Source organism: Protomyctophum bolini, assembly GCF_963924005.1.
Source record: "Protomyctophum bolini genome assembly, chromosome: 17".
NCBI classification, from domain to species: Eukaryota; Metazoa; Chordata; class Actinopteri; order Myctophiformes; family Myctophidae; genus Protomyctophum; species Protomyctophum bolini.
This window is the reverse complement of record NC_137878.1, coordinates 35,639,047-35,666,855: the sequence shown is the minus strand read 5'-3', so window position 1 is coordinate 35,666,855 and position 27,809 is coordinate 35,639,047. Positions and strand designations below refer to the sequence as shown.

General features: G+C 42.4%; 2 protein-coding genes across 2 annotated transcripts; both read left to right on the top strand.

Moving 5' to 3' along the window:
- Positions 1-4,785: 4,785 nt before the first annotated feature.
- Positions 4,786-20,656, top strand: LOC308331745 (uncharacterized protein; the record flags this gene model as incomplete). The annotated part of the gene is made up of 21 exons (XM_080787235.1): positions 4,786-4,845; positions 5,385-5,412; positions 5,540-5,563; positions 5,925-5,996; positions 6,126-6,265; positions 6,657-6,788; positions 7,801-7,855; positions 8,393-8,440; positions 8,559-8,615; positions 10,194-10,330; positions 10,513-10,620; positions 10,739-10,784; positions 13,307-13,387; positions 14,631-15,505; positions 16,283-16,838; positions 16,937-17,058; positions 17,143-17,241; positions 17,471-17,531; positions 18,684-18,827; positions 20,275-20,517; positions 20,559-20,656. 21 exons carry the CDS (start codon positions 4,786-4,788, stop codon positions 20,654-20,656), a joined length of 3,186 nt encoding a protein of 1,061 aa, XP_080643361.1.
- A 36-nt stretch (positions 20,657-20,692) lies between these two features.
- Positions 20,693-26,687, top strand: LOC308331514 (uncharacterized protein). The gene is made up of 10 exons (XM_080786977.1): positions 20,693-21,147; positions 21,251-21,325; positions 21,592-21,737; positions 22,161-22,292; positions 22,579-22,636; positions 22,805-22,882; positions 22,982-23,059; positions 23,159-23,272; positions 23,367-23,429; positions 24,837-26,687. Exons 1-10 carry the CDS (start codon positions 20,727-20,729, stop codon positions 26,573-26,575), a joined length of 2,904 nt encoding a protein of 967 aa, XP_080643103.1. The 5' UTR covers positions 20,693-20,726; the 3' UTR covers positions 26,576-26,687.
- The last annotated feature ends 1,122 nt before the right edge of the window (positions 26,688-27,809 follow it).

Below are 27,809 nucleotides of genomic sequence, written 5' to 3'. Positions count from 1 at the left end.
TACATCACAAGTTATGAGCTTTCTATCTAGCACCTCTGCTGGAATACTCCATCATCGCAGTTCCTGTTTACACTGAGCATGTGCAAACCTCCCGCAGGAGCCTATGCCGCGCCTCCGTGCACCATCCTCTTTATTCATTCTATCTAGACGACAGCCAGGTAATTGCCAGAATGGAGACAGCCTGCACTGCTGCAGGTAATTGCCAGGACACACCTCTCCCACATGGCAGAGTGCAGCTCCAAACAAGAAGAAGGTGTAATGGCAGCTCGGCAGTCCTGTCTGACTGATACTCTCTGTGTTTTATCTCTGGGGGTTGCCATAACAGAATCCCTTAACAGAAATCCAGGACAGCCTCTGTCTCTAGTTTCATTTTATACATTTTACTTTTTAGCCTTGAAGAAGCTGGAAATTCTGAGGAAGATACGCAAGCAGAGCAGCTTGCTAACTGGAATCACATCAGGAGACAAGCTGGGTAAGTATCAGACTGAAGGAATATGACATTATGTAGACCTAGAATGTCTGATCTTATCTAATCATTATTCCCACCCAGAGTGACATGCAGAGTGACATGCACGGCAGTCCAGCTTTCTAGAATGTTGAATTATCTTGTGAAAAAGTGGAGATATTTGACTAATCACATGTCACACTTTTGCAAAAACTTTTAAATGGATATGAAACTAGAGGATAATATCTGACTCCAACTCTTAGGAATTAATTATTGGGTGAGTACACAATCATGCTATAGAATACATGAAATGTATGTAAGATCACAGACATTCTAGGGCTAGACATTTTCTGCATGGATTAAAGTTCTCAGTTGCTGACGGGACTGATTTCAGTCATTTGGATGGAATGATGTTGTGAGCACTGAAAATAGCCGATCAACACGCATTGATAGCTTCTAGATCATAGGCTATTTTTGGTTATTTTACGATTGGAGAATTTGAAGTGGTCAATCTAGAAATAATGTGTTCAGAAGCGTTTTCCATAAAATCTTAATAGTCTCAGATATTTAAAAGCAAAGGTTAAGGCATCTGTGATTTCTTAACCTGGTTGTCAGTATGTAGAGCAGTATGTAAACATACGAGATTTATGTGAATGAATACCAAATACCAGGTACAGCAGGTGGAACTGCTCAGACTGGTATTCATAAAGTAACCTAAGTAAATTATGCTTAAAAACGGTTAAACCTAACATTCCTAACCTTAACCTGAGTAAAACTATGCCTAAAGCTAAACTTATTTCTAACCTTATTCTCAGTAAATTCTCAGTGACGATTCGCTGGGAATGAGGGGGAGACAGTGCACTAGTTTGCATCGCAGTTGAATGTTTTGTTGGTGTGACGCAGAGGTCAGAGGTGTTCTGGCAGGTGTTAAGCCCAAACCACACCAAAGGGTCGGGTTGGGACTAGGGATGCACCGAACGGGACATTCTTGGCCGGAGCCGAATACCGAATATAGGAAACGGTTGGCTGAAAACCGAATATCCGAATATGATTAATATTATACATCTTTTTTTTTCCTACCATTGCTGTCATGGCCGTACGTTAAAGCTACCTGATTTATGGCAAAATAAATGGTTATGGCAAAACTTAACTTAAATAATAATCACTATTATGGGTCCATAAAACATTTATTCAGCCCCTTTTGAATGCATTAATTGCATACACTATTGAATAGTGTATGCAATTAAGTGTCGCGGAACACAGGTTGGGAAACACTGCACTATTCTGTGATATATTTTCTGCCTATTCGGGCCGAAACCGAAAAAGCCAAAAATGCATTTTTAGCCATTTTCTGCCAAACATTTTCTGCAGACGAATATTGGGTGCATCAGTAGTTAAAATAGTATGTTTATACAGAGTAAGTAAAGAATAAATAATCTCTCAATCACCTGGTAATGACTGTGACACAGTCCTGTAGCTGAAAGGTCAGAAGGTCAGTCCTTGCAACCACAATGTTTCCAGCCAGACAGGTCTAGTCCAGAATGCCACTTAAGCACTACAGTATATACTTTGTTGTACAACACATAGCGAAAATAGTTGACCTACAAGCTTGTAGATGTTTGGAAAATTTGAAAGATTTAGAAAGATTTTGCCTATGGTTATCACTTAACATACCTACACCCACACAGTATAATTGGTATGAAGTGTAACTGAATATCGCTGTTTTAGTATCCCCACCTAACCCATTAAGACCGGAGTTTGATTCTACAAATGTTATGTTATGGTTATGGCTAAACTTAACTTAAATAATAATCACTATTATGGATCCATAAAACATTTATTCAGCTCTTTTGAATGCATTCATTGCATACACTATTCGGTGATATATTTTCTGCCTATTCGGGCCGAAACCGAATAGGCCGAAAATGTATTTTTAGCCATTTTCTGCCGAATATTTTCTGCGGCCGAATATTCGGTGCATCACTAGTTGGGACAAAACTGTTTTTAAGGTAAAACACACCAATGCAACTCATTGAGTTGCAATGAGTTGCATTGGTGTGGTCTTGGGCTTTAACGAGAACTAGCTAACACACTGGACCAGGGCTAGAGCCCGATGTACAGGTTTGCAGTCTAGTTGTTCCTCTGGGAACAAGCTGCGAGCCATGGGCTAATCCTCAGACACGCCTTAAGCCTATTTAATAGAACCCAACATGTGTAGTGTTGTCTGGTTAGATGTTATTGTTTTATAATTATTCTACCTGTACTATACTTCACCACGGTATTTCAATGTATCATGCAATACTACGTCTGGTCTGCAATCATCTACTTTTTGGTTCACACCTTCTCTCAACCCACACATCATCCTAGCAGACTCCAAAGGGGCAGATAACAAATGCAGCCTTGTTAACCACTCCCTCTTTGAAATGTTTAGTCTAGTGGGATTATTTTATAATTGTTATATCCCATGATTTCTTCTTCAATGTTTTATTTTCAGTTCCTATCTGTGACAAGACCAGCAACACCTCTCCTGGCCCAGTGTCCGTGAAAGAACTTGTTATCGAGAAGGAATTTGCATCACAGCGCTCTGACACTAAAACAGGTACGGGGGGGGGTGTGTGTGTGGAAATTGTCAATTTCATTATGCTGTAAGATGTACGTATATAGACAATATTTCAGGCCAATTAAAAAAAAACTATATACCAAATTTCCCACTTTAAACAAAAGAAGCCTGTTGGCTATGATGTGTTATTCATAAGACTAAATCAGAATTTGCTGTCAAAATGAACACTGGATCAATCTCATGTACTTACGTATTTTCATGTCGCAGTGTTATGAGCATGTAGATCTGCTATTTTCAGAGTGCAACATACGAGCGCAACCAAAAATAAATTGCCTTAAGTTCTACTGGATCTCTTCTCCACTTGTCCCTCCCTAACATTTTAGTCCAGTTTTTATTTGTTGGTGGTTGTCTATACATTTAGTCTTAGTTTTAGTCGCCATAGCTTAGTTTTTTTTTAGTTTTCCTACTGTAAGTGAAAAAAAGGTAGTTGACGAATGTTTTTCGTCATAGGTTTAGTAGACAAAATCAACACTGTTTCACAGAGCCTTATCATTTTATGATAAGGCTCTAAGGTTACATGGGAATCCCACGTTCGAGCATAGCGAGCATTTGTGGCGGTTATTTTGGGTTAAATTTAGTGTTTATATCTCAATTTCCTCTCTCTCCCTCATCTGTCTTTTCCTTTTTGGAATTTGTCTAGCGAGGACACACACACACACACACACACACACACACACACACAACATACCAGACACAAACAGGAAGAAGTTTGTGGTTGTACGTATCGGTCGAACCAGGGAAATGTATCTTCACCAGATGCAAAGACACGGGCAGTCTCATAGATCATCTATCGTAAAGAATCTGACTATAATATGCTCACACACTCCATACAGGTCGCAGCAAGGTTTTGATGAATTGATATGAATGTATTTATCCTAATGTATGATATGGATAAAGTTGGCTATGATGTTTAAACTTTCTGAGTGACTAATAATAATACTCTAAACATGTATCACTTTCGCATAAGGTTCGATCAGTCAGGGACAGGATCCAGTAGTGAACTAGTGATTTAATAAAAAAAAATGCAGGAAGCATCACTGACAAGGATTTGGGCTAATGACGGGAAATTAACCGTAAACCCTGAAAGCTAAAGCTACTTTACTGGCGATTGCTGAGGCCGGAATATTTTAATGTTTTTGGTCGGTTTGAGTGTTCTGGAATTGTGACGGTTCAGAACGGCTCAGGTTGAAAAGGGTCCGGGAACTAACTGTTCCCAGAGGCTGCATGGGAATGGGAGTGAGTGAATGATTTGTTGTAATAGATGACATTGTGTTAAGCTGGTGTGTGCATTTACCAGTGGTAATGTCCAGTGGTAAATCTGGATTCTCCCAGAAATGGGCTAATATGGTGGCGTTCAGAACACTGAGTGTGTGTGTGTGTGACTGTGTGTGTGTGTGTGTGTGTGTGTGTGTGTGTGCTACATTAGAGCGGCTGGCACCGATATATAGTTGTACAGTATGACTTTGTTTTCTTGTGTTCCATTCCATCTGATTCTTTAATACCTGCATACTGATATTTCATTCTTTTCTCTTTTTATATATTTTTTTTGCACAGCAAAGTGTCCTGCAACGGTTCCGGTAATGTTCTGTCTACTAAGCTGCCAGGTGAATATGAATTACATTGTACTTGCTTGTCTCTTCCTATAATGCCATAAAGTACAATGTCAATATTCCAGTGGGCTAAAGATACTCTTATTTTGACTCTTGATCAGGTCTGCGATATGAAATTCGAGACCATAAAGGAATATTTTTCTCACGTTGAAGGATGGAAACACAAGCAGGTGAGCCATACTTTCATATTGATAAATGGTGCATTTATATAGCGCCTTTATCCAAGGCGCTTGACATAGATTGACTGAACTGGGAACCTTTCGCTAAGCTTCCCCCTGAGCCACTGCCGCCCCATAGAAACGGAAGCCTGTATGTTTCTGAACCAATCAGAGCAGCCCATCCCTACAGGCTATGCCTGGGACGTTAGAATCTCAATCATTGTCGCGCGTGCCATGCTGTCATTCTCATTCCCATATATCGTACTTGTATTATTTATTTCCCACCCACCACGGAGTAACCACGTGGCAGACTATCCAGCATTTATCGTCCACCTCAGAGGAAACTCTGGTAAGGCCGGCAGTGTCGGTAGGCCAATCAGAGACAGGCGGGGCGTTACCATGTCTATGCTCGGACGTAGACGCACCCATAATTATGCAGCGCCGCTACTGTCCGTTATATTTGTTTACAAGTGAGAGAGAGATGACCAGCCAAGCATGTTTGCTACTACGTGCCGTGGCTTATTTCTAACCTATTGTCTGTCTGTCCACAGAAAATGAAGTACATCTTTGTGACAGAAGGTACTAACTACAGTATATTAAACCCTCTTTGTTATCTCATGATCTGTTATTATCCACATGTACTGTATGTCAAATTAATGCATCTTATTCTTGTTTATTCTTAACCCTCTGTTCTATACAATCACAGCAGATGAAGTGGAGAATGAACCAGGTATGCTTTATTATTATTCTACTTGTTGGACTGACTATCAGAGATGTTGCAGTGAGAATGTTCACAATGAGCCCCCTTGTGATAATGGAGGTGTGCTGCTTAACACGTTGACTGTGGAGAATTGAGAATTGAAGTATTTAACTAACCTTTGAAGAATCCTACTGTGTCCGATGGACAAAAACAGTGTGATCAAAAACAGCTAATTAAACAAGAAAACAAAAGTCGGGTATGTCGATCAGCAGGGAAGTAGGTTTTTTATCAAAAAAGTTGGGAATGTCGGGAATTAAACGTGCAGACAATCGGATGTCATTCTTTCATCATTGATTGTAAACCTTAAAGCTTATGCTTGCTTTTATCTTAGTGGTCTTCAGTTCCATGTTGATGAATGAATGGCGGTACATCAACAGAGAAGATCGGTCTGACCCAGTCATCGGTGAGTCATCGGTACAATCACTGTGATGCCATTCAGTGTCATGTCTTTGTAGTTATTTAAAGTGAAAACATACTTTTGTTCCACAGTGGCAAACACAAATTACTTTTTGCCTTTTTTTCTTTTGTCAAGGTCTTCTTCATATTGTGATATGTGTCACCAACCGTGCTTACTGCAAGCCCCTTTGTGTCTGCATGGTCTGCCAGCGTACGTTCCCAGCCCACAACCTCAGAGCACATCTGTATCATCCACTACACCTCAAACACACTCTGGTGAGCCCTACTGTACCTGTATTGAACTCGGTCAGTCATGGTCAAGTTTACTTTCTGTAGATTTTGGGTTACAGTACATGTACTGTACAGTTGCCTCATTTTGGTCTCCTCACTAACGTCATCATTAGTGGCTTTTTACTTATTTTAGTGATATATATCCCCCCCCCCCCCCTCATTTCCGTAGGTAGGCATCATATCTTAGATCTTATTTAGTCTTTATGTAGTTTACCTCAGTGAAAAAAGGTAGTGACGAACATCTTTCATCGCCAACACTGCTCAGAAAGAGCGGAAATTCTAACGGCTGTACATGTGCCGAGGATGTTGTCACCACATGGGAAAATAATAACGTTGAGCTTTGCATTTGTTCTCTTTAATTCAATTTGCGCTTTAGATGCACCAGAATCCTGCTCGATTACCATTTGCCTGGAAGGGATATGGGATTAATGGGATGTGTCAAAAGGCCCTAAAGTCATTGGCCTGGGAGGAGGAGAACGCCCAAGGACCTGGACACATGATGATCAAGGTAAAATGGCACACACACACACACACACACACACACACACACACACACACACACACGATAGGTCAGTCCCCACAGCTGAATTAGATCAACTGACATGTATAGTACCGTGGAGGGCTACAATCAATCAACAGCACTCCCAACTAAAATCCCACACACACACACAGGCCATACTGTACAGCACATACGTATACACACAGACCCATAGGGTCACATGCACGCACTTGCACGCATGGCACCCGCACACTCACACGCACACACGCGTGTCACAAGCACGCAGAGGCCACTACAGAAGGCTCCAATTTCGGGTCAACGCAGACTGGTGATTGGAAGGTAGCATGTTTGAACGCACACGGCAGTGGAGTCCATACACACTAAAGGTCCCCAGTTCCCCACACACCGAGCGCGTTTTTCTGGGGTTTTTTTGCAGCGTTTCTCCGACGGTTTTCCGAAAAACGCGTCCAGTGTGCAACCACCTTCATGGTGCGGGACCAGTACGTGCACATACACTTACAGCAATGTATCGCCCCAGTATTTTCTCCTTTAACCCATTCTGAACGGGGAACCCATTTTGGTGTCAGCATCATGTTATGCTTTAGCTATTGAAAAATAGCAGATCTACAAGCTCATAGCGCGCCACCGAGTGGCGCGCTACGAGCTTGTAGGTCTGCTATTTTTGAAAAATCGAAGAACGACTGACATTTTTAGAATCTGATCTCAGGTCAGAATGGGTTAATCAGACCCAGTGTGTGTCCGGCGGAAACCTCGTATGAATCTGATCTCAGGTCAGAATGGGTTAACATCCCGACCCTGAACCCTTGTTACCGCCCTATACCTTTTTCCCGTTCCTATTCCTCCACTTCAATTCAATTCTACAATAAATGTACCTACAGTATGTATGCTTAAACCATGACTGTCTGGGTCTCCCAGTTCATTTCAACTGTACATTTCCTGTCATTTCCCTGGACACGTCATCAGGCTTGTGCTATAAGGAGTTTTATTTCATTTCTTTCAGATAATAGATCTACCAAGCTGGAGTTTTACTCTGTTTAGCAACGACTTTTCGCATGGTGAGTACTGGCCTTGCAATCAAACATACTGGGCGGCCGTGGCTCAGGAGCAGGTAGAGCGGCCGCTTGGGAACTGGAAAGGTTCCCAGTTCGGTCCTGGGTTCCCCCAGAGTTGGTGTCGAAGTGTCCTTGAGCAAGACTCTAAACCCCTAATTGTTCCCGATGAGCAGGTTGTTGGTGCCTTGCATGGTTTCCTCCGCCATTATGAATGTGTGTGAATGGGTGTAGGCAATTAACAGACGCTCTTAATCCAGAGTGATTTACAGTAAGCAAGAACAAAAAAAAAACATGATAATACATCATATATATATAAAAAATGTCATCATGAATCATACGTATAAGCTAAGAAAGCTAAAATGTAATGCACAATCATTCCAAAGAGCCTTGGATAAAGGTGCTATATAAATGCACCATTTACCATTTATTCTGAGGCTTGTCGGGGAGGAACTATTTGAGGCCCACATCCACATCCACACACCTCACTGTCCTACTGTTCTCATCTTTCCATCGGAATGCTTTCCAATGATTCTTTGACAGTCTGTGACGTGCTAGATGGGTACTTCTGCTATGACTGGCATCTGGAAGGTTAGTGATTTCAATATCACAGTAGCAATCCCTTTCATCATTCCCTTCAGAGTCAGTTAAATAATGTTTGTTTTATTATTTATGTGACGTTGCCTGTTTTTGTGTGTATGCGTACTAGTTCCAAAGTTCGTCACAGTTGATGACCTGCTGGGCTGCCACACATCTCCTCATCTGGGTGAGTGTTGCCATGTTTGCTTAATATACGCGACTTTGGGCTTGTTTTTCTGTACAGTTGCTTGCAAATATTAGTAATTACGGCTTACAAGTTTTGGGGGGGCTGGTTTCTTTTTTTTTGTTTTAGATATTTATTTGTACTTTATTGGATAGTATTAGTGAAGAGAGACAGGAAACAGAGACACAGGGAATGACGCAGCAAATGCTGTCGCGATCGGGACTCAAACCTGAACATTGAGCCTAAATGTCCGGACCGCTGGGCCTTTGGGTAGTTTCTTATTTCTGGGAGAATCCAGACTTAACATTAGACAATACCACTGGTAAATGCACACACCAGCTTAACACACACACACACACACACACACACACACACACACACACACAGTCACACACACACATACTAATACACACATACAACCTAAAGATGTGCACGTACAAACTAAGACCATGTTATATTTATAAATGCACCACATATTTGGTTTGACACACACGCGTTCCACACCGCCACAGGGAGTGCAGTCCGTGTCAAGTCCGTCGGATAGCTGGTTGTCCAGAACCAGCACAAAAGCCCATATGCCCAAATGGGATCCGGACAATTGTTCACACCTGACCTACATATGTAGAGCTGGCCTGTTCTGACATCCCAGAGTTGTTCTGACATCTGCGTAGACTCCATATTTTGGCATGCCTGACTAAGAACTCCATATATGGGCCTAAAAGGGACACAGACTTAATAACTGGGTGGGTCATGCATCGTTCCATGTAAACCAGTGCCTAATGGGCACCGCTCTACTCTAGTCTATCTACTGTATAAATGCAGCACGTATTTGTATGTACGTTTGTAATCCTCATAACTCGAGAACCGTTCGCCCCACCGACTTCTTTTCTGACATCACAATGATGAGACCTTAACCTTTATTAGCCTACCTGATCACCCCCAACGGGCACTGATCACCCCTAGATCTCCATATATGGAGATGGCCTGTTCTGACATCACAATGTTGTTCTGACATCACAATGGTGGGCGACCTCGTCATTGTGATGTCGGAACAGGCCATCTCCATATATGGAGATCTAGGGGTGATCAGTATTGATCACACCCCAACAGGCACTGTTCTACAAGCAATAAGACTGTGTTCCATCCCTCTTTGCCCCGACCTTTCCCTCCTTTCCCATATATTCCACATCTTTTATAATATTCCCTAAACAAGCCTGGGCCTTGACAATTTTATGTCAAGGGGCCCCCATTTGTACACAGAGTTTTGTGAAAAGCATGTAGATATTACCAACTCCCTTGAAAGACTCACCAACACATTTCCCAAGTGAGACACGTGGGACATGTGGTCCAAATGTTTCTTCTTTGTTGATTTGTTGTGTTGTTTCTCAAGGTAAAACAGTGTGCCGACGTAGGATGTCGTATTTATTTCAGAAAACTGGAGGATTTAGAAGAATTTTTAATTTCGAGGTCAGGCCTAAATGGGTTAATATATATTAATTATACTATACATTAGGCAAATTAACTAAATCTATTTTTATTTGTGCAGACCAAGTATTGATTTATGCCCTCTTTCCCTACCAGGCCTGCAGTTTCTGGTTAGTTACAAATCTGACAGCGGGCACCAATCAGGATCCTTATGTTTACTCTGTAAGAGGATCCTGAATAAAGTTGAATTGTCCTCCCACGTATTCGGTTTTGAACACGTCAAAGCATTTCTGGTGAGTATGGTCATCTCAAATGGCCACATTTTGAGATTTTTTTTCAAACGAAAAATGGTAGAGTGAAATTCCACGATTGTTTTTTAAAACGTGTGTGTGTGTGTGTGTGTGTGTGTGTGTGTGTGTGTGTGTGGGTGTGTGGTGTGTGGTGTGTTGTGTGGGTGTGTGCGCGCGCTTTGCAGCAACGTGCCCACCCACTGTCGCTGGATTCTGAAGCAAAGACAACCGCTGACACGTTGCTGGACTTGGCAAAGCAGGCAGCGGAGATCCACCCCACCGGTTGTATACAGGTACACTGACTGTACTACACATCACGTATACACTAGATATCATGAGTTATGTACATGCAGCAATGTGATCCGTTTCAAGACACACATATATTTTATATCTATATTTTATGTCTTACAGAGACTGAAAATCCTTCACAAAATCTTTCCACATTCCTATAAAGACGGTAAGTGTGCATGGCTATACACACGGAAAGTTGTCAGATCACCCTCTGCTGTTTGCATTCAACTAGAAAATGGGCTCAGAGTAGAGCACAGACCACAAAGCCTCAAACTACTGTAGGTGGCACTGTGAACTGTGATGTAAAATATGTATGCTTTCCCAACTATCTCTTCTTGTTAGGAATTTCCCCAGTCATAAAACTTGTTTTGGTCAATCTATTTTGGGCATTCTCGGTGAGATTACCATCTAGTCTTGAGCTACCAGGAAACCTGGAAGAGGCCCTGGAGAATGTCCAGTTGAAAGTGTCCACATAGATTAGATTTATTATCCACAAGGGAAAATTGTTTTGCTCAGGTCAATGCATACATTCAGGACAATACATACAGGACAATAAATGGCAGAAAATGGCAAAAAAATCATTTTCGGCCTATTCGGTTTCGGCACGAATAGGCAGAAAATATATCACCGAATAGTGTATGCAATTAATGCATTCAAAAGGGCTGAATAAATGTTTTATGGACCCATAATAGTGATTATTATTTAACCATAACCATTTATTTTGCCATAAATCAGGTATAGCTTTAAGGTACGGCCATGACTGCAATGGTAGGAAAAAAGATGTATAATATTAATCATATTCGGATATTCGGTTTTCGGCCAACTGTTTCCTATATTCAGTATTCAGTTTTCGGCCAAGAATTTCCCTTTCGGTGCATCCCTAGTTGACACTATGGGTGTCTGTAGCTCCTCAGAGATGTGTCATATGGACACTATGGGTGTCTGTAGCTCCTCAGAGATGTGTCATATGGACACTATGGGTGTCTGTAGCTCCCCATAGATGTGTCATGTTGACACTATGGGTGTCTGTAGCTCCTCAGAGATGCTGATTAACATGTTGACACTATGGGTGTCTGTAGCTCCTCAGAGATGCTGATTAACATGTTGACACTATGGGTGTCTGTAGCTCCTCAGAGATGCTGATTAACATGTTGACACTATGGGTGTCTGTAGCTCCTCAGAGATGCTGATTAACATGTTGACACTATGGGTGTCTGTAGCTCCTCAGAGATGCTGATTAACATGTTGACACTATGGGTGTCTGTAGCTCCCCAGAGATGTTGTTGGTTAGAAATCCGGTTTCCCCCATAAGACTGAGTTGATAGACGAGCCACGGTACAAGTAAAAAGGTTTATTGAAAATCAGCAAAGTATCATTCCATGTACAGTCCCGCAACTGTACAAACAGGTCATGCAATCATTCAGCATAGATACGGCGGAGTCACTTACCATGGTTTCCATCCATTCCATCATTTACCATGGTTACTGCCCTGCTGTTTGGATTCGGCCAATGGTGAAGCTTCCCTGTCGATTGCGACATTCCTTCTCATCCCTCAAGCGGCCCCTATTCCGGGAAAAAGTTGAGCCTGGGGACCCAATGGACTCAGAAGGCCCTTTCCCCCTTCTCTCGCTCGCCCTCTTACTTAGGACTGCTTTGCCCACATCAGCCACCTGTGGTGTTCTCTTCTGCAGGAATTACATTACTTGCAGCAGAGACGGAACGGCCGGCCTGACCCGACCCTTGTCCTCATTTCACATCCACCAGAGCACCTCTTGCATACGACTAGGCCTATCTTGCATCAGCCTGCCTTGTGCTGCCTAGTGTACATGTACATCTAAGTATGAGTATACACATGTGAATAAGTATGAATATACATATTGAATGAGGGTACATATTGAATATAATCCTTGAGCATGGCCTTTGAAAGTATATATATATGACATGTGAGTGCCAGATATGACATTGAGTGACAGCCTTCAATCATCCTGAGTCCCGTGTGGACGGGACTTCACCTTTACCTTTGCCTCATACCTCAAATTATCCCCAACAATGTGTCATGTGGACACTATGGGTGTCTGTAGCTCCCCATAGATGTGTCATGTGGACACTATGGCCCTCATTTATCAACCGTGCGTACGCAAAAAATATGGGTGCACGCCGGAATTACCGACATTTTCGGCATTTACCATTTTCGCCAAAGCTTGAAATTGAACTTGACAAAGTTCACGTCTGGTCGGGAGCTGTCGTACGCTTTGTCCTCAGCTGTTTTTCTGTCGTAGAACAGCGGAGCAGCATTGTTTGACCAGCTGAGAGGCTGTCACAGGCATCTAAACATATGTATTCACTCTGAATACATATGGGGTACAAAAAATTAAAAAGTAAAGGAATATATCAACAATGTTTCTTTGTGTCATATGAAATTAGTAGGAGATAAAATCGCGCAATTAAAAACACTGTTGCAACTGCGAGTTAGATGCTTAAGCCATTTAAACAGTGTTTTGCATGAGCACATACATGCGAGGATTTGGGCTGTCTGTGCTGAAATATGACTCAAAAGCCAAAAAAGTGAATGCAGTCCAGCAGATGGTGTAGGTCTGCACTTTCCCTCCTATAGTCTCTCTCATGGTGTACAGATATAATGTATGATAGAAGTAGAGTTGGTGTCTTAACTACTCGTATGTGTTCCAGCTGTCATCGTCCTCCAAAGGGAAAAGTGGAATCTTGGTGAAGGAGAGCTTATTCCTGTTTTAGCAGTGGGACAGAAATTGGGTAAGCCTAGTAGTCATGTACATTCAAATGTATAGGATGCACATAAGTTCCGAACCAAGAACCTGCAACACCTACAGTCAAGTAATGAATATTTCTGTTCTGGGTCATGTATTTATTATCCTATAAACACATCTATATCCACTTTTACATTCACCATATTCACAAGGCGGACATTTTGCTCTTAAATTACACTTACTGTTTCTTCCCACCGTTTCCTGTCTGGCAGTCAAATCTCGCGATATCTCCGAGACAGAAACAATACCTGCTGCTGTTTAGATCCTCAAATAAAGTTATATAGGCCTACTGTGCACTCTGTGCACATCGAAAAGCAAGTGATCAGAAAACAACCTGTGATACGTCTTCTTTTATATTCCTGAACCGATTTATATGACAAAGTTCTCAATTGTTCAGAAATAATATTTGTTAGCTGGTCCAGCCGGCTCCACTCACTGCCATCATGTATTCATTGAACTTCCCGTGCGGGTTTTGGCTCCCATGAAAGTGCTCGTGAAAGTGTCATGGCACAGCCCAGTCACCAAAGATTAGCACAGGCAGACAATGTGGAGGCTGAGTGATTTAATTATCATTTTAGGTATAACATATAATCGAGTGTGTACTAGTGTTTTATGTAATCATTTATTGTTAGCATTTTGAATAATCATCGGTCTATTTAGCATGACTGAAGTAAAATGAGACATAGCATAAAGTGCTTAAATTCATATTTAGAAAGTGTTTCAGATGGATGATGATGGTCATGGAAGGGGAACCTTCATGGGCAAAGATACAGTAATAAACGTCTAAATAAAATAAAAACAGTCAAAATGACCTCTCAGACATGCTAGTGTTAAAAGCTCTTCAAAGGCCTTGAAGCATGGACTCGCTATGTCGGGTGTTCTTAGCATAAGGTTATGATAAGCACACCCAACATACTGCATTTTGCAGTAGGTAGAATGAACATATTATGTGTTGATGACAACTGTTAATGTCTAATTCTTGTGTTTCCAATGTGACGTGTAATGATGCTCTGGCCTTTGGGGCCACTATGAATGCTGTTTCAAATTGAATCTTGGTCGCTGTCTACAGTGCCTAAATTAACTCGAAATCTGAGCTACTACAACACGGGGTCAAAGACAAATGAAATCTCCATCCATTAGCCTTGGGAGATTAAAACAAAAAACAGGGTGTTAAACTACACTAATCAGAAGTTTGTCAGTTGTTTGTAATACCTCATGTTGTTTCTCAGTCCCTACAGGAACTCTGAAGGAAACGGACAAAGACTTTGGAAGTGACACAAGTCCCAAAATGCCCAAGATGCCTGAGAGCGATGCTGACAAAGAACGTCCAGATGTGAATGATTGTACTCCACAGCGTCCAGGCGTGAATGATCCCACTCCACGGGCTGTTCCAGTGAAAAAGAAAACGGTGCCGGAGAAAGATTCCTGTATTCATAAACCCGATGAGAAGTGTCCCACTCAGAACTCCTCTGTGGAACGTAGAGCAGATGCAGGCACCAGAGTGGACAGAGACACTGTGAACGCAACTACAGAAGAACAAAGGAAAAGCCCGAAAAAGTCAAAGAAATGTGGGTCAATTCAGGTGACTGCCAAGTCGACGGGGAGAAGACAGAGTTGTGAGAGTCAGGACAAGGCCCGGGAAAGAGAGGGTGATGCAGGAAAAGTTGCCAGAACAGAAAGGGGCACGACGAGCGAGGACGCCACACCAAGAGTTGGGAGAGACTTTGATGGCAAAATGGAGGGCAGGACACGTGAGAAAAGGCAAAAGAACGAACACTCCAGTTCAAAGGCTGGGGGTAAAAGACAACGACTCAGCGATGCAGAGGAAACATCAGCCTGTGAGAAGACCCAAAAGACGTCCAAAGAAGAGCTAGGCAGAGCAGGAGACATGAGCAGTATGCACAACATGAATGTCAGCCCAACCCATCCACACGGCCAAAAACAACCTCCGTCCACACCTGACTACTACCATCCCCAGGGCCAACAAACCCTTCCATCCACACCTGACTGCCATCCCTACGGCCAAAAAACCCCTCTGTCCACACCTGACTGCCATCCCTACGGCCAAAAAAACCCTCCATCCACACCTGACTGCCATCCCCAGGCAAGTACACTCGGCTCTGATGCCCAGGACATTCCATTCAATGTTAATCAGCAGAGAACATTAACTTGTAAATGGAATTCACAACAAATAGTCACAATAATAATTGCAATAGTAAAAACAAACAAAATAAATGTCATCCATATTAAGTCTGGTACTGGTATTGTTGTAGCCTGGCTAAAGCCAGACTGAATCAGCCGAGTCTGTCTTATTAGCCAGGCTAGTAGAGCGTCGCAGTCCCGCCCCTTACCAGGGCCCAGGAAATTATTTTCCTCATAGACATTTCAAAAAGTATTTATTTAAAGACCTTTTGAGCCTCGTACAAAGCCAACTGGAGTTGTGACAAATGATGACAACAAACAAATAATTAGAAAGAAGAAGAAAACGACATTTTTTTTGTTGTTTTTCTTCTTTGTAATTATTTGATGTAATCATGGTGATTAAATGTATGGTTGGTAGCAGCATCAATTAGATGTTTTTTTTAATGATAGGGGCAGGTATAAATAAGATTTATCTTCTTCCTGCTCCTATCCTTTCTGCTATGGAATATGTAAAAAATAATGTAAAATGAATATAATCATGTAAAACCATGAGATGAAATAAATAAATATGAAATTAAATGAAATGTTCGATCGAATATGTTGAAAAGCCAGGATGCCAGGGAGGGGAATCAGATTCGAACTTGTGCCACTGCCTAGTCCTACACATTTGAAAGGTGTTAAATAAGCAATAACGTTTTTGTTTTAATAATAATTATAATGTGTGCTATTTTATTTAAAGGAGACGGTGTCGAGGTCATCCACAAGCCAATCCCTGAAAGCTACTGCCAAGTTCCCTTTGAAAGCAGACGGCACAAGCACTGAAACAATGGATGTTTCTCTTAAAATGAACAAAGCCCTCAAAATGAATGTCATATCCAAGTCTGTGGCTGAATTAACTGAACTGTCCATGAGCTGCCGAACTGAAGATGCAGCCAAAACTATTTCCATAGGCAACGTTGTCACAGCCACGCCACACACTGATGGTAAAAGTAGGAGACGTGCAACCACGTCCAGATCTGTGACCTCATCTCGTGCTGCAGCAACATCTGCCCTCTCCAAATCTACTGGAGCCAAGTCGCACCTGACCCAGACTACCTCCAGTGCAACGCCACCCATCTCAAGAACTACAGCCAATTCCAAATGTGTGACGTCGTCAAATGGTGATGATACAACCCAGAGGCTGCTTCTCTCACTGGCCACAGCCGTGTCTCCTGCATCTACCGGTGGGAGCAGCCCTGTAGAAACATCAGAATGCACCAGGATTCCCAAATCCACAACACCTGGACCTGCAGTGGGTGGGTGTCTTTCTTTCTTTCTTTCTTTCTTTCTTTCTTTCTTTCTGAAGTGATTAAAAGATCAGAAATGGTAAAATAACCTGTGCTCGACCTTTCAGGTTTGAACTTCCTGGTTTGCGTCGTGTACAAGAAAAGGATTGCAATCTATTGTCAACTGTGTGGGATTAAGGCAGGAACCAAGCACCACAGGTTCGGCGCCAAACACCGATCAAACTACGTGGTGAGTGATGAAAACGTCTCTTATAGGTTTTAGGAAACGGGCTGGTTTTGTTTATTAACTGTATGTTATGAATGATTCATTCAGAAGTTCAAGCGCCCAGAGTTGACCGCTCCACTGTCGGACACAGAGCTCTTGAAGATTGCCACTGAGTTGGCTGAGAAAGACACGGGCAACAGAACGCAGGTAACTCACATCATTTATTTTTTGTCCCCCAAATGTATTTCCATTAGGCCATGGACCTCCGGTTAAACTAATTATGTCCTAGGCATATGCTGATCTGAAAAGATGTTACATGAGGAATAGATTGATAGCGCTAGTAATAATTAAATTAAACACACACGTGCACGCATGCATGCGCGCACTCACGCGCACGCACACTCAGAGTATATGATTGTCTCTTTTCTTTGCATAGATGGTGAGGATGAGAAGTGAACGACAGTACGAAGATCTGACGAAAGCAGAAGTACCAGAAGGTAAAACCCTGCTGTGCACTTTGACAGAAAACACGTGAAAGAAACTGAAGAGGAAGGGTGCTAATTGAACCAGGCAATGTATCTTCACCAGATGCAAGGACTCAGCATCAGGAGCATAGATAGAGTATAGTGTTTATTACAGCTAAAGATGATACTGTACAGCAAGCAGTGTTAGGCATGCAATCTGTCAACGTATCCACCCGAATCTCAATGTCCACTCAATGCCCACCTCAAATTCATCCCATCTTTTATAGACCTTCAGTCACGTAACATCATAATCAAATTAATCAATTTGGCAACCTGTCCCCTTATTGTTTAGCTATTTTCCAAATGTTCTCTTTCCATTTCCACCATTTAGGACTTTAGGTTACAACTTACAGCCTGAGTTTGTGCTTTACTGACCGTTTGGACACTCTTGTCTTCATCCAATAAAATATTCTAAAACGGGTTTATGGCCAGTCCACACCGATGCAACTCCTTGCAACCATTTAGGGACTCTGTAAGAATAGCAGTTGTCCATTCACTGTGTGCTCCTCCTCACATTCTCTGTGTGTGTGTGTGTGTGTGTGTGTGTGGTGGGGGGGGGGGGGGGGGGAGAGAGAGATCTCTGCTATTTGAACTTACGGTAGGACTTGTAGCAGAATGTTAGCGAGACACAGGATGGAAGTCTATTTGGAAGGTAATTCTGCTCTTGAATGTCTCGATATACTTTTAAAGCAGCTGTTTTTGAGGGGCGCCAGACCCTCCTATGCACGGCCTTGTGTGTATGTGTGTTTGTAGCACGGAATGTGATGATTGATTGGCTGTGTGAAGTGAGGGGAGCTCCTATCATATACATCAAGTGTTTTTTTCCCTGCATGGACAGTTATTGTGGTTTAGAAATGTGTATCATTTGTTCAGTTTTGGTTTTTATTTAGTGTTACAGTTTGGTTTTGATTCAAATGTAATTTGATTTTAGTTTTACGGATGAAGTGAAGTTTTTATAGTTTATTATAATTTTTGTTTTAGTTCATTTAGCTAGTTTTATTAATTTAGTTTTTTATTTATTTATGTTTCTTAGTAGTTTCAGTTAACTTGGGGAACTATAATAACCTGGATGTTTAGTGCAGAGCTTTGGGTTTTGATTTGTGTTTGTGCTCTTTCTCCTTTTAGCCCTGGCTAAAATAAAAGCCATCCTGAGACAGCAGAGAGCGTCACAGGATTCACCTTCTGCAACTACCGGTAATCCTCAACCAGAGAGCCTGAAACACCAGGACATGTCAACTGGTTTACATGAACCTTCACATCACCCTGATGGTAAATGCACCAACCATCCTTTTCTCAAAACATCAGCTGAATTCAGCCTTGAACAAACCAAGACAACAACTTTGTATGCAGGCAAACAGCTAGAAGACCTCTCAGAGGGTCTACTCTAAGGGGCCTGTAAGCAGGGCCCAGAATTGTACCTGTAAGTTAAATAGTTTTCCACATGTCCAGAAGAATATAAATAAGTCATTCCTACAGTATGGAACACAACAAATACAAGAAAATAAATGTCACACATGAATTCTTCCGACAGGCGTACAATATTATAATAAACTGTAAATGTATTATGGACCAATCATATTACTGTCCATTAAAGACGAGCTGAAAATTCTTTTCACATCCATATCAAAATAAGTCCTAGTGAAACAGAGGTTAGCTGCTTTTCAGCCAATGTGGGATGAACTGAGTGAATCGGTGGATCCCATTGCAACACATTGAGCTCTGGTTGAGCTCTGGTCCAGCTAAGGTTTGGTTTTCTGAAGTCTTTATGGAATTAATTAATCCATTTTGGGCGGTGATCGGAGTTTTTAATGCACAAGATGAGGCAATAAAAAGTACTTGAGAAAAGTCTGGTCACGACCACTCGGAAGGAGTCGTCGGGGCCACATGAAATAAATGGACATAGCATTGAGTATATGAGAGCACATTATCTGAAAAATGGGTGGATCCTGTACATACATGGCATGAGCTGGGCAGCAACAGTCTGCTGGTTCAAACTGGTTGCTCACCTAGCCGTACAAAGCCCATTGATAGATGTAGCAAAGCGTAGCAGTGTCACGACCTTGGAGAAAGTCTCTGACAGTGCCTTCTTGATAAGGGGTTCCCTGGAGACCTATTTGCAGTCAGCATTGGAGTCTGAGACCATATATGGAGTTTAAGAGCAGTTTGAGAACAATATGTTAAAAGATTAAAAAAAAAAAAAAATTAGGGAAATGAGTGAATATGAAACATATTGTAGGTCTGCTATTTTTGAAAAATTGTGAAAATGTGGCGCAAATCCTGACAGAAAACTGTCAGGATTTAGAAAACGTTATACATTTCGACGTCGGGCCTAAATTGGTTAACCCATTCTGACCTGAGATCAGATTCATACGAGGTTTCCACTGGACACACACTGGTCTGATTAACCCATTCTGACCTGAGATCAGATTCTAAAAAATGTCAGTCGTTCTTCGATTTTTCAAAAATAGCAGACCTACAAGCTCGTAGCGCGCCACTCGGTGGCGCGCTATGAGCTTGTAGATCTGCTATTTTTCAATAGCTAAAGCATAACATGATGCTAACACCAAAATGGGTTCCCGTTCAGAATGGGTTAAAAGTCCCATTCTGTCAGCCCATATCATGTTTTCAGTTTCTAATCTCCATCCCTTTCTGAATCCATTTCTGACCATGTTTATTTGCATTCAGACCACCAACTATGACTTTCCTCCATCCATAGGTAATAATGAAACAAATCAAAGGCAGGAGGCTCCTCCAGACCCTGGTGCAATGCAGCAGGCTTCTGGCACACGACCCATGCCTCCTCAGTACTCTGGTACAAGTGAGAGAGCACCTCAACACCCTGGTAATATACAACCACAGGACCCAGAACCACAGGACCCAGAACCACAGGACCCAGACCCTGGTGCAATGCAGCAGGCTTCTAACACACCATCCATGGCTCCTCAGTACTCTGGTACAAGTGAGAGAGCACCTCAACACCCTGGTAATATACAACCACAGGACCCAGAACCACAGGACCCAGACCCTGGTACAATGCAGCAGGCTCCTCAGGCTTCTGGCACACCATCCATGGCTCCTCAGTACTCTGGTACAAGTGAGAGAGCACCTCAACACCCTGGTAATATACAACCACAGGACCCAGAACCACAGGACTCAGACCCTGGTACAATGCAGCAGGCTCCTCAGGCTTCTGGCACACGATCCATGGCTCTTCAGTACTCTGGTACAAGTGAGAGAGCACCTCAACACCCTGGTAATATACAACCACAGGACCCAGAACCACAGGACCCAGACCCTGGTACAATGCAGCAGGCTCCTCAGGCTTCTGGCACACGATCCACGGCTCCTCAGTACTCTGGTACGCGTGAGAGAGCAGATCAACACCCTGGTATACAACCACAGGACCCAGAACCACAGGACCCAGACCCACAGGACCCAGAACCACAGGACCCAGAACCCAGGGAGGGAAGAAGAATAAAAGTAGAGGAAACACAGAATGCACTGGAATGTCCAGATAGACGGACGTTCTTTGACAGTGGATATTACCAGCAGCCTGTTGTGCAGCCGGTGCGCCAATACAGTTCAGCAGGTACGTGTGGATTGAGTCACATCGATTAGATTTTATTTGATTTCATGTTTCACTTTCTGTGACTAAGTTTGTATCTATTGGTTGACTTGTCTGTCTCTCACAGGGGAATTGATTACCAGCCGTGTCTCCTGTTTCCTCAAAGTGAAGCTGTCAGATGCTGAGAGGAGGCAAGTCGTAGGTGAGAGTTTGTTTACGCAAGGGTTGTCAACAAGGATATTGTAGCCTCAAGTGTCAAGTATTACATCATTCATAAGTCTTAATTAAGTCCCAGGCAGTCTTGATTTGTCGACTAAAACTATGACGAATAATAATACATTGACTACCTTTCTTCTCTGACAATCTAAATGGAAAAAATAACTAACTAAATATACTGACAATTTTGTCAAATAAAAACGAAATAAAAGTGTGTGTGTGTCTGTGTCTGTGTCTGTGTGTGTGTCTCAGGTCTGAGCTCGGTGCTGGAGTGTCTGTGTGGAGACAAATGTGAGAAGCTCTACCCATTCTACATGTGTCGTAGCTGTGAAGAGACTGTCCAACTCAGCCACATCTGTGGACACATCACCAGCATCGATCACCAGATCAAGTACATGGTCAGTGGCCTCTCCGGTGCTTCTCACAATAGAATTATTTTTACCAGCAGGGGTCACCAACATTTCTTCTGTTTTACACATCATTATGATGTTCTTATTTTGATCATAACATCCAATTACTGAATGTCAGTCTCCAGGTTTTCTTCAGAATATGTATGGCAATTATTATGGTGCAGTACAGTATTGTACAGTGCAGCACAGTACAGTATGGCACATCATATTGTACAGTACAGTATTGTACAGTACAGTATGGCACCATACAGTGCGGTGCGGTACATTACAGTACGGTACAGTACACTGGCCTCCTGGATGGTGTGACGCTAGAGTGAGACCGGCCGATCGAATTCTAGTCACACTAATAATATGACATGTGACAATATGATATGGCTGTGTTTTGAAATGTGTTCTGTATGTTTGTGTTAGTGGGAGAAGCGCCCCAGTCTAATGGCTGACATCAGTAATCAGGACTGGAATGAGAAACAGAAGAAGGAAGGCTTTGAGGCCGCCATCGGCAAAGTCGCTGAATGGGAACAGATTGTCCAAATGGATGCTGAGGTAACCATTTAGATAGCTGTGGTATACCATGAAGTTAACCTCTGCTGCCTGTGGGTTCATCTTTGTGTTACAGCTGGTGATGAAACTGTAATGGAACTACAGTATACACATTCGAAGGGAAAATATACAACAGACTACAATATTGTGTAGTTTGTCATGTACCTTTATTTTCTAATCTTTTAGTGTGAATATGTGTGAGATTAGTGATTAGAGAGCAGACAATGTCCTTGTGTGTGATGCAGACTTTATTTTACCTATTGTAATGTTTTGTTGTTCTCTTGTCAAGGTTATACTGCTTGACAAGAACTCATATCATATAGTCCAATCGGCTCCATTCAGTGAAGGTACAGTAGTCTTTTATTAATTAATTATTAATTAATATTATTATTACTTTTTTTTAGTACAAAAAAAGTACAAGCTCACCATTTTTCTTTCTTTCAAATGTTCCCCCAAGAATAGGTGGGTTCAAGTTTGTAATGTGTGCTGTTGTAACTGTAATTGATTGTCTGTAGGCATCCACATCCTGGAGGACATCTGGAGACGACAGAATGTGACCTCCTCCTGTCCACCTGCTGACCAACAACCACCAGGTGAGAACCTCTCCATCTACAGACAAGCTTTATGTTCCACTAAAACAATGTTAGAATGAATGAGATGGACATGTCGTTGTTCTGCCTTCTGTTGAACAGACCAGCAGAGTTCACAAGACCCTCCTCACACAGAGGAGTCATCCAGGCCAACAGAGGCAAACAAGAGCAGAGATAAAGGTATACAAGGACCAACATCACACACACAAAATACACATATGTTCCAGCTAGTGATCACTGTTGAAGTTGATAATCTTATTATCATTGTTTCCAATACAGAAGTGACAGACAAAGAAAATGCACGTTTGACAAAGCTCAATTTGGCCATCGTGAAGACTGAGCCGATCCCAGAGCGTCTCACAACCCTGAACGCTCACAGCTCAAACATAACAGGTGTGTGAGGTCAACATTACTCCCAACACATAGAATGTTTAATATAAAATCCTGTCTAATTGGTCTAATTAAATTGTGTCTCTGCTGTTTCCAGTCACCATTAAACGGGAGGTGAAACAGGAAAACCACACCCACCCCTGTTCCTCTGGACATACTGGTAAATACTGGCTGTTGTACTGGCACAGAACTTGTTTTGTTGTCTGCTGTTTTGACCAACTGTACTCTTATAGCTATTGATAACAAAGGCAAAAAAAGGTTTGATGCTCAGTCTATTGACTTCCTTTTAAGTTATGCAGTGTTAATTTACCTTAGAGATAACTCTGATTAAACACAGTGAAGGAATCACACAGACTACCCATGTGCACCCATGGACTAGCCTGACACTCAGTCTGAATTTTCATTTTGTTTCACAGTGAAACAAAATGAAAATTCAGATAATGAAGTGAAATGAAAATTGAATGAATAATGAAGTGAAACTTTCACTTCATTATTCTGAATCGCCAGAACATATTTTCTTAATGGGTGTGGCTAGCGATTCAGGGCTGGAGCCAGGCTAGCCAATGATACGAGATGCAGGCATTTAAAAATAATCGGCCAAATCGGCTGTGCACTCTACATCTTTATTCTGAATAATCCCATGGAAATCTAATTTGTTAAAGATGATGGGCAATTTTTGAGAGAGTATGTTTTGCACTCCGTCCGTGTGTGTGTCCGTCCGTGTGTGTGTCTGTCCGTGTGTGTGTCTGTCCGTGTGTGTGTGTGTCTGTCCGTCCGTCTGTTACCAGCTAATCTCCGGCACCGTTAACCCAGTCGATGCCAAATTTTGCACACACTCCCTGGATGCCAACGATGAACCTCTGCCCCAAATCTTTCAGATTGGCCTGTTATAGCGCCACCAGGAGGCCGACAGTTGTAAAACACATTTTTTGTTATTACTCCTCCAGATTCTATCCAAAAATCCCGCAAATCATTCCACAGTATCTATATAGTCATGTGTTCAAGACAGATCTGTCCGATATTTCATATTCCATCCAAATTGGCTAACATTGGCTTTCAAAGTTTGCAGGATTGGCCTGTTTTTAACAAAAAGCCTCAAATCATGAACGCAGCGTGCAATTTATGTGAAATCTTCCACAGACTTTCCTACTAGGTTGAGGAATATATCCCACCCTTTTCACATTGGCCTGTTATAGCGCCACCAACAGGTGGACTTTTGCTAAACACATTTTTGGAACAAAATGCCTCAAATCATCCAATTGCCTCCACGGCACCCTTTTCACATTGGCCTATTATAGCGCCACCAGGAGGCCACAACCTGACCTGCCCTGGTGGAGTTTCTCTCTCTCACTCACACTCACACTCACACACACACACACACACACACACACACACACACACACACACACACACACACACACACACACACACAGCCCTACATTGAAGCCTCTTGATTTCTGCAGTTGTAGCTGTATGGAAGTCATGTTTGTCATGCTTGTGTATTGAATATGTGTGACAGTCTGGTCCTAACAAACATAATTTGTCTTCTTTTTTTTTTCTCCCCAAGAAATAAGGAAAACTGTGAAACATGGTTTGGAATCAGATTACGTGTCATTGAATGGAGATGGAGAGACAGACAAGCGGAGAAGAATTTCAAAGTCTCATGATGACACCGAAACATATGACAGTCTTTCAGGTCCTCATTTGAACGTCTCATCACCTGCCAGCCACTGTCCCTCTCCCCAACTCCAAGTGAACGTAGAAAGTAGCCAATGTCCCTCTACTCAAAACCAAGAGGTCAGAGTGAAAGTTGAAACCCGTCAGTGTCCCTCTCCCCAACACCATGTGGCCAAAGTTAAAGTAGAACCCATATCACCTACAACTCTTGTTTCTCAAGTGCCGCACGGTGAACCTTCACACGTGCATCCTGAGTGGAAACTTGAGATGCTCTTGAACACACTTCAAATATTAGCTTCCTCTAACTTTAACCTTGAATGCTCTCCAACAAAGTCAGCCTCACCTGCATCTACTGAGCCGTCAAGCACTCCTTGCTTCATAGATCCTTCACTGGCTGAACGTGAGCCACAGCCGGACCTTCAGTCCACCCCGTCAGGCGCTAAACAAGCCTCTGTGGCCGCTGTCCCCCTGTCCCCTCCAGCCAACAAAGACCTGCCCTCTAGTGAACCGATAACACCCATCGTTGACAAGGAAAAGTTTAGACACACATCTTCAGTGCAAGCCAAGCAGTTACAGAAGGATGGCTCTCCTAGGCAAGAAAAGTGCAAAATAACAAATAAAAAAACGTCCAGTCAAATCTCTGTAGGTCGTGTAAAGCCCAGGATACAATTGGACTCAAAGTGTCAAATTCCGATCACCAAACCAAACCCAAGTGTCAACGTGCTGACGTGTGAACTTGCAGCCTCAAAGCCTGCAGACGATGACACCACGAACTACGAGAACCGGCAGTTGATGCCGGAAAGCGTGGCTGCCAAAGTTGTTGATGAGCCCGACCACAGTCCGACCACAGTCATTCAAACAGACACTGCTCAAGTGTTGCAGCCTAGTAACACCACAGTGTCTCCTCTTCAGCCAGCTAGCCAGCAATTTAATGACAGTGATTACAGAAACGACCAGCCCACCGTAGCAACCGTAAGCCCCAGTACCTCCCTGCCAGCTAGCCAGCAATTTAATGACAGTGATTACAGAAACGACCAGCCCACCGTAGCAACCGTAAGCCCCAGTACCTCCCTGCCAGCTACAGGTTATGGCACCCCAGTGTATCCTTCCAGTCAAGTCACCTACAACCCTTATTTCACACATGGATATCCGCCCGGAGTCGGACCGTGGACCCACAACAATTATATGCCACCTGGATATTCGCCCTCAATTGGAACCCACAACACTTATATGACACATGGATATCTGCCCTCAACTGGTTCTACCCAGAACGCTTACTTCGCACATGGATATCCACCCGGAACTTGGACCCAAAACAATAGTTTCACAAATGGATATCAGTTTGGAACCGGGACCCAGAACAATAATTTCACACATGGATATCCGTTTGGAACCGGGACCCCGAACAGTGATGTCTCACATGGATACTGGACAGATGGAACTGGGCCCGCTGGTATTCACCAAGCTCCAGTGCAGCAACACCCCGTGTTCTCACAGTATGTAAACTACAGTGTTCCCCCTACCTCTCAGCAGGGGGCGGGGCAGGCTGTGCTGACTGGAGCCACCTATACCACCACTGCACCTGCAGGAGTCTGGCCTGACGTGCAAAGACAACAGCAGCCGCAATAATGTCCCGGGAAACGCTGTCTCTTATAAGACCCACTGGTGCTTTGGTGTTTACTGTTCTGTTCACCAGCCGCAGTTTAATCACTACGCTCTACTGTAGTTATACTGTAGTCATGTCCTGTTATGTTACACTAATGTGTCTTATTGTTTTTAGAAGAATATTGTTGACTGAGAGGATAATTTGTTTATAAAATGTGCGAGTTTATACAATAATTTAATTGTTTTGTTTGATTTGATTAAATTTTGTTTTTAATAGGAAAATACTTTGTTACTGAGCCATATAAAGTACTGTCACAACATTTTGTTTTAATAATCAAATGGATATTTGACATCAATGTCTGAACAATATGCTGATTGATTGAAAATAGAATGGGTACAGTTCAAGGAAAGTACAGGTCAATACTATAACTGCTGAGAGGATAAAATCTGAAAAAGCAGGGTCCTCCATTTTCAATTAATCAGAAAATGTAAAGACATACAAATATTCACTTCTATGCAAAAAAAAGAAATCATACAATGTTAGAAAAAGAGAAAACGTGCACAATATTGAAATCTAGGGGGGGAACTTTAACTTTTTTTTTTACATGGGCCAGTTTCGAATTGCAGCCGCCCGTAAGTGCTCTTTGACGGCAGTTTTGAAGGAGTCTAGGGATTCACGTTTCTTAACTGCTGTTGGCAGGGCGTTACACATTGTAGTAGCATAGGAGCGAAATTAATTTAACCCCTTGTTTGAGCTGAATCTGGGTTGAACGTAGTTTGTGGAACTCTCTCTGGTATTGTGATTGTGACATTAAGTGATTGTTGACATTAAGGAAGTATTTATACAGGTCCATGGGTATCTTAGTGGTGTAGTGAATCTTGTAGACCAGGCCCATGCATTGCAGTGTTCCGTTCACCTCCATCTGTTTTCTCCCCTCAGGTAGAATTTTAGTAGTTTTTTTTTTTTAGGTGATTGTTCTTTTACTTACTAAACAGATTACTTACTTTAACAAGTAAGTAATCTGGTGTTTGTTCATTAATGTTTGCCCATGTTTAGATGTCACCTCACTTAATTTATCCTCCTTTTTCAACATACTAAAGTCACTGCACTTAGTTCGTCACAATGACTTAGAAGGTTAAGTATTATGATATAGGCTAATTGTTTCAAAGCTGTACATAGGAGGGGCTGGCGCCCCTCAACAATACACGGAGCAGAACATGTCATACGACATGCATATGACATGTTCTGTTTTATGTG